Source organism: Centroberyx affinis, unplaced genomic scaffold, assembly GCF_046629955.1.
Source record: "Centroberyx affinis isolate AG114_WGS23_722 - 3 ecotype Tasmania unplaced genomic scaffold, CSIRO-AGI_Caff_v1 ptg010271l_1, whole genome shotgun sequence".
NCBI lineage: Eukaryota > Metazoa > Chordata > Actinopteri > Beryciformes > Berycidae > Centroberyx > Centroberyx affinis.
The window spans coordinates 1-7,500 of record NW_027284788.1 but is presented as its reverse complement, the minus strand read 5'-3'; the positions used below and the strand labels follow the sequence as shown (position 1 = coordinate 7,500).

General features: G+C 42.6%; 1 protein-coding gene across 1 annotated transcript in view; it reads left to right on the top strand.

The window, feature by feature from the left end:
• Nucleotides 1-6,528, top strand: part of LOC139640707 (dynein axonemal heavy chain 5-like) — a 14,556-nt gene extending 8,028 nt beyond the window's left edge. The window contains exons 7-13 of the mRNA XM_071514897.1: nt 1-141; nt 1,006-1,098; nt 2,029-2,265; nt 2,994-3,059; nt 4,598-4,738; nt 5,652-5,783; nt 6,343-6,528. The exon at nt 1-141 is cut by the window's left edge and continues 66 nt beyond it. Of these exons, the coding sequence (XP_071370998.1) occupies nt 1-141; nt 1,006-1,098; nt 2,029-2,265; nt 2,994-3,059; nt 4,598-4,738; nt 5,652-5,783; nt 6,343-6,528 (996 nt within the window). The remainder of the gene's footprint in view (nt 142-1,005; nt 1,099-2,028; nt 2,266-2,993; nt 3,060-4,597; nt 4,739-5,651; nt 5,784-6,342) is intronic.
• Nucleotides 6,529-7,500: the final 972 nt, after the last annotated feature.

Here is a 7,500-nt window from a genome sequence, read left to right as displayed (position 1 = left end):
CTGCCCAGCATGTTCCAGAGAACCATCGAGAGCTACATCGATAAACGGATGGGCGCCACCTACGGCCCGCCGGCGGGACGCAGGATGACCGTCTTCATCGACGACATCAACATGCCCGTCATCAACGAATGGGGAGACCAGGTCGGCGTTCGGACTCTCTGATTGGCTCTCTTCTGTTTGTTCTGTCTTTTCTTCTCGTTTCTTTCTTTGCTTCAGTCTTTGCTTTTGTCTTTGTGTCTTTCAATCTTTGTTTCTAATTTTACCTAATCTATCGTTTTTTTTTTGCTTAGACTTCACATTCTGCTACTTCTGTCTACTACTCAGTCAACCAATCAGGTTGTTTGTATTGTCCCCGCCCCTTCTCCCCCTCAGATAACCAATCAGATTATTAATATCGTTTGTCCTCTAACCCTCTGTCCCTCAGATAAACAATGAGATTGTTGATATATTTGTCCCGCCCCTTCAGACAACCAATGAGATTGTTAATATTGTTAGTCCCTGCCCTCTCTCCCCTTCAGACAGCCAATCGATTGTTGATGTCTTTGCCCTTTCCCTAGGTCAGTGGTTCTCAACCTTTTTCATATCAAGGACCCCTAATTTAGTCCACATTAGGGCCACGGACCCCCATTTGATGAGATTTTGCCTCTCGGACCCAAATCTGAGAATATTTTTATTGTCAGATATGATTTTGTCCAGAAATCCATGACTGTCTGTACTGTAGGTAGAGAGATAACAGTGAAATTATGATCAAAACAGTCAGTTTAACAATTCATCAATTTGCTGGGGACCCCCTGGAATGCCCTCAAGGACCCCTGGTGGTCCCCGGACCCCACGTTGAGAACCACTGCCCTAGATAACAAATGGTATTTTTGAATTCTTTGTCGCTCCCACTTTCTACTTCAGATAACCAATCAGATGGTTGATATCCTTGTCCCCGCCCCTTTTAGTATTCAGATAACCAATCAGATTGTTGATATCTTTGTCCCCGCCCCCTCTCTCCCTCAGATAACCAATGAGATCGTGCGTCAGCTGATGGAGCAGGGTGGGTTCTACAGTTTGGAGCGTCCAGGAGAGTTCATCACTGTGGTCGACATACAGGTGAAGAACCTGGTTATTATGGACACAACTAGTGGGAGATTTATTAAAAAAGGACAAGGGACAGGGAGGTCGATCCTGTTTTCCCTCACTTTCTCTCTAAAACCTGTTGTTAAGAAGAATGCATTTCATTTGTTCTGGAAGGAAGGAATGAAGTTTGTTTCACACTGACTCCTCCTGTCCTGCCTGGCAGCATCATGGAGATTTATTCTTTATTTTGTCTCTGACACATTTTCAACAACATTTGGATTTGGTTCCCCTAGTTACAATGACAACAGACAAACAACCCTAACAGAGTAGTGTAGTATTGATCAATTCTACAATAAATATCATGAAACAAACTGCATCATATCATCAGATCAGACTGGACCAGATCCCATTTTTAACAAAAAGCCAATACCAGTCGGATATATTGACAAACTGACATTTATTACAGATTGAACAGACAGTCTGCCACTCCATAACACAATATACACTACCAGTCACTTTTTAAAACTAGAAGGGCACTCGGAGAGCACAGACCTCCGCCAAGGTTCGTCCTATTATTGCTTGTTCGTGATTCAGATCCGGATCCGCCAGTAGTTTTTCCGTAATCCTGCTGACAGACAAACAGACAAACAAACAAACAAACAAACGGCACCTCCTTGGTGGAGGTTATAACAGTAAAGACATCAAAACTATGTGTTAAACAAATCAAAACTAGACTCTTTGCCTTGATGGAAAGGTAAATACATAGGATCAACTTCACTGTTTTTATTTGTCTAAGAAACTAATTTCAAGCATTGAAGCAGAAGCCTTTAGATCAGAACGGCTTTAAGAGAATGAAACAGAACATTCAGTGAGGTGGGTCCAGACTGTGGGCTGGTAGTGTTTACTTGTGTGTTACTTCTGCCCAAAGAGACATGTGAGTAATGAGTGTCTGTGCTGTCCCAGCTGGTGGCAGCCATGATCCACCCGGGCGGCGGTCGTAACGACATCCCCCAGCGTCTGAAGAGGCAGTTCTCCATCTTTAACTGCACGCTGCCCTCCAACTCCTCCATCGATAAGATCTTCGGCACCGTGGCTCAGGGCTTCTTCTGCCCCGAGAGAGGCTTCCCCCCCCCGGTCTGCAGCCTGGCGGCCGGCCTGGTGCCCACCACCCGCCGGCTGTGGCAGGCCGTCAAGGCCAAGGTGACACCTCCCTTTATACTGAGGAGGGAGGGGGCTGTCTGCAAAGAGTGAATGCAGGGGGGGGGACTCGAGTCACATGATTTGGACTCAAGTCACATGATTTGGACTCGAGTCATATGACTTGACTAGTCACATGATTTGGACTCGAGTCACTTGACAGTTGTAATTGTTTGAGACTTGATGCATGAAGAGAAGACTTGAGACTTGACTTGGGTTCTGGTGACTTAGAACTTGACTTTGACTTGAACTTTGATGACTTGAAAAGGTTTTAAAGTCTTACCTTTATCCTATTAAAACCATATTGCATTGAAAAGTCCTAAGTATTTAGTATGTAGGTATTAAACTGATACTGGACTCTTGAGACTTGACATTAATGACATGGACTTGACTTGGTAATCTACATTTAGACTTGAGACTTGTGCCTCAAGACTTGAGACTGACTTGGGACTCGCGCAAAGTTGACTTGGTCACACCTGATGAGTGAATGTGGCATTTTCAAAATTACACTGATTGTTTTTTCATGAGATGTTTGATATCTCACACACTGATGATGTGATTTGGACAAAACTGATCACTGCTCTCTGACAGCTACTCCTCGTTCCTCCCTCCCTGTCTTCTTCTCCCCTCCTCTCTTCCCCCCTCTCCTCCTTTCCTCCCCTCTCTCCTCTCCTCTCCTCTCCTCTCCTCTCTCCTTTCCTCCTCTCCTCTCTCCTCTCCTCTCCTCTCAGATGTTGCCGTCTCCTGCTAAGTTCCATTACATCTTCAACCTGAGGGACCTGAGCAGGATCTGGCAGGTAGAGACTCTGTCGTCCCGAACAGATCACTAGTGACTGAGTATCTGAACAGATCACTAGTGACCGAGTATCTGAACCATAAAACAGCACAATAAAAAAAAAGACCAGTTTAAATGACAAAAGGACAATAAAATAATAAAAGCAATAAGACTGTAAGAAAAAGAAAGGCAGCTCTAATACTGAGTTAAAAGCCAAGGAATAAAAATGTGTTTTGAGACGGGATTTAAAGACAGGCAGTGTGGGGCAGCCTAACATGCAGAGGAAACTCCTTCCATAGTTTGGGGGCCACGGCTGCAAAGACACAATCTCCCCTGAGCTTCAGCCTAGAGCTCGGGACAACCAGAAGCAACTGGTCAGCTGACCTGAGTGACCTTAATGGGACGTGTGTCTGTAAAAGGTCAGAGAGACAGGCTGGAGCTAGCCCATTTAATGATTTGTAGGCAAACAATTAAATCTTAAAATCAATCCTAAAAACGTACAGGGAGCCAGTGGAGGGAGGCCCATCTGTCTGGCCCCGGCACAGGTTGAAGACGTCACCGGCTTTAGTCCCGCCCACAAAGGCTCTGATTGGCTCGATCGTTTCCCGGAGCGAGAACAAGTCGCTGACGAAGGAAACAGCAGACTCTCTAAGTAAATCTGAAGAGTGGAGGAAGGAGACTCAGGAGTCTGAACCAGGACAGGAGATCCTGACAGTAAAGTCAGTTTTAACACCATGGTCTGGGTGAATACTCGATTCTGATTGGCTGCAGGGTGTCCATTAATTCCTGATAATGGACATCTACTAAGTAGTTCCTGTGAAACTGTCTGTTCACCGTTCTAAATTAATGCGCTGGCTACGTAGCATCAGCCTGTATCTAACATGAGTAACCATAGCAACAGGGACGCAGTCAAAGCCTCCGTTTACAATTTGTATGTTGGTGAAAATCTTGATATTGATTTGGGGACGATGACATGGCTGATAGCTAGCTAGTCTTGTTGTTAAACATACTGTCAAATTATATTTACTGTTTGTTATTGACTCTGAATGTTGCTAGCATAACGTTAGCTTTCTGGCTCCTAGCTGAGCCAAAGGCTTCTATGAGCTGAGCGGACTAGAAATATCTCCTGCTGCCAAGTCCTATCTAAGGTTCGTCCTATTTACTGGAGCAGTGAACAACGTTTCCGTTGCATAAGAACCTTATGGGATGGTAATGATTGTTCCAGGTATTAGTCAAACCCTCAGGTGTTACCAGGGAAACTGAGTTATGGCTTGTGAAAAACTTTAGATTTTGATTACAAAACGCATGAAAATATAAATGAATGGTCTTAATTTTTTTTTCTTTGGCAAGTGACCATGGTATAAGAGGGATAATGACCTTCGAGGTGCCCATTATCAGAAATTAGTGGACGATGGGGAGGCGAGAACCGTCTGAGGCGCAGCGGAGGACGGTTGCCTCTGTGGAATCCATTAACTGATCATGGACTCCTCATCAGGCCTTATCCCTTATTATCTCTTACAATAAGGGATAATAAGGCTGACATTATGCTCTGTGTCCCAGGGCATGCTGGTGGTGAGATCAGATGTGTGTCAGAGCGTCTCTCTGCTCGCGTCTCTCTTCCATCACGAGTGCAGCAGAGTGATCGCAGACCGCTTCACCGACGAGTCCGACAGAGAAACCTTCAGCCGCATCCTGCAGGAGGTCAGGGGTCAGGGTGTGTGTGTGTGTGTGTGTGTGTGTGTGTGTGTGTGTGTGTGTGTGTGTGTGTGTGTGTGTGTGTGTGGGCAGTTTTTGGCACTCACTTTTATGTAAAGTTCGATCTGTATCTCTGTTTGTTTGTGTGTTTTTAGTTGTACCTGTTTACCTCACATATACCTTTTATTCCTATTTTCTATTATATATATATATATATATTTATTTTTTTTTCTAATTTATTTTTCTATCATTCATTTTGGTGGTTTCACATCACTGCTTTTGGGTTTTATTGTATGTAAAGCACTTTGTAGACATTGTTTTTAGAAAAGTGCTATACAAATAAAGTTATTATTATCATTATTATTATTATTATTATTATTATTATTATTATGATTATTGTTATTATTGTTATTATTGTTATTATTGTTATTATTATTGTTATTATTAGTGATCGACCATTCATAGGATTAGATACTAGAAACTGCATTGATCCTTGTTGGGACGCTGTAGCAGCAAAATTGTGATGAAACGTGTGTGTGTGTGTGTGTGTGTGTGTGTGTGTGTGTGTGTGTGTGTGGGCAGGAACCGGGCATGTTGGAAGTGTTGTGTGTGTTGAGTACATTTATCTAAGTACTTACTTCTTTGTTTATTTCTTTTTTTGTTGTTTTGTTTGTTTGCAGGGGGGACACACACACAAACACACACACACACAAACACACACAAACACACACAAACACACACACACACAAACACACAGAAACACACACAAACACACACACACATACACACACAGATTTTTTTTCCATTGACTTTTTTTTCACCTGATCTCTCCCTCTTTTCCTTCTTCTCTCCTCTCCTTCCTTCCTTTACTTCCTCTCATCCGTCCTCTCATCCGTCCTCCCTCCCTCGCTCCCCTCAGATCACAGCGGAGGATCATGGGACGGCTCTCACTGAGCACGCTCAGTGGAACAGCTACTTTGTGGACTTCCTGCGTGAAGCTCCGGAGGCAACGGGAGAGGAACCTGAAGACGCCGAGCTGGAGGCTCCCAAGGTCCTGAACTGATCCAGATCACATTTAGTCCAGATCACACTGCATTTACTTACTCTGTTCATTCAATTTAATTCAGTAACACTTTACAATAAGGGTCACCAAGTTAAGGGTTAGTTAATGCTTAATAAGGGTTAGTTAATGTTTAATAAGGTTTATTTAATGCTTAATTAGTGTTAGTTAATGCTTAAACATTAACTAACCCTTAATTAACCAATGTGTAATTTACTAATGGTGTTCATGTTAACTAAGGTATTAATTTATACATTATTTAATAGTTTATACCTTAGTTAACATGAACACCATTAGTAAATGATTAGCAGACACATTAGTTAACTGTTAATTAAGGGTTAGTTAATGCTTATTAAGCATTAACTAACCATTAATTAATGTACTCTTATTGTAAAGTGTTACCTTTAATTCTAATTAATTTGTTCATGTTATTTAGTTTGATTCAGTTTTAGACAGTTCTGTTTTCCTTTTGTTAGAACTGATTTCACTACTGAAACATCTAAGAGTCACTGCACATTAGTGTTATAACAAACTGGTGTGTGATTGACAGGTGTACGAGCCAATCGAGTCTCTGGACCGCCTGGCGGAGCGTCTGTGTGTGTTCCAGCAGCAGTACAACGAGGCGGTGAGGGGCGGAGCCATGGACCTGGTCTTCTTCAAGGTGCAGAGACCCACCAGACACCCGCCGCTGCTCAGACCGCCGCTCAGACCGCCGCTCAGACCGCTAGTCCACTAACCCATTAGTCCGTCCACAGAGAATTAATCGACTGCAGTTTTGATAATCGATTAAACATCTCAGTCAAAATAACAAACATTTTCTGGTTCCAGCTTCACAGATTTGCTGCTTTTCTGTTTCATCTTTTTATTAAATGAATCTTTGTGTTTTCTGTCTGCTGCTCAGACTGAGGAGGAAACCTGAAGAATCACTTTGGACTCTGAACTGAGACGGACATCTGTCTTTAATTTGGACTAAATGATTCGTTGATTAATCTAAAAAATAATTGATAGATGAATCGGTAACACTTTACAATAAGGGAACATTAATTAAGGGTTAACTAATGTGTCTGGTAATAATTTACTAATAGTGTTCATGTTAACTAAGGTATTAATTTATACATTATTTAATAGTCATCTTTATAAACTATTAAATAAGCATTAACTAACCCTTAACTTAGTGAACCTTATTGTAAAGTGTTACCGATGAATCAATAATGAAAATAATCAGACCAAACAGGTTCTTAAGTAGTAGTGTTGGGAAATTAACAGGTGTGTGCTGTTTACTACAATTTATACTCTGTTTTTTTTGATAATTTATGATAATTGTATCTCTGTTGTCTCTGTCTTCCTATTGGTTAACGACCCGTCCAATGGCAGGACGCGATGAGCCACCTGATGCGGATCTCGCGGATCCTGCGCACGCCCCAGGGGAACGCCCTGCTGGTGGGGGTGGGCGGGTCGGGCAAGCAGAGCCTCACCAGACTGGCCTCCTTCATCGCCGGGTACCAGACCTTCCAGATCACTCTCACCAGGTCTGCAGGCTCAGCAGGGCCACAGAGGGACATGGCTTATAGAAAAACTTTATTTAAAAATGAGCTGTGAAACATTTTAAGGAATATTATTTGTAAATTTCAGTTCACATCACACCTAACATCACCATTCAGTTCAATGGGATGAAGATTAATGTGATCATTTGACATGTGATTTTGCA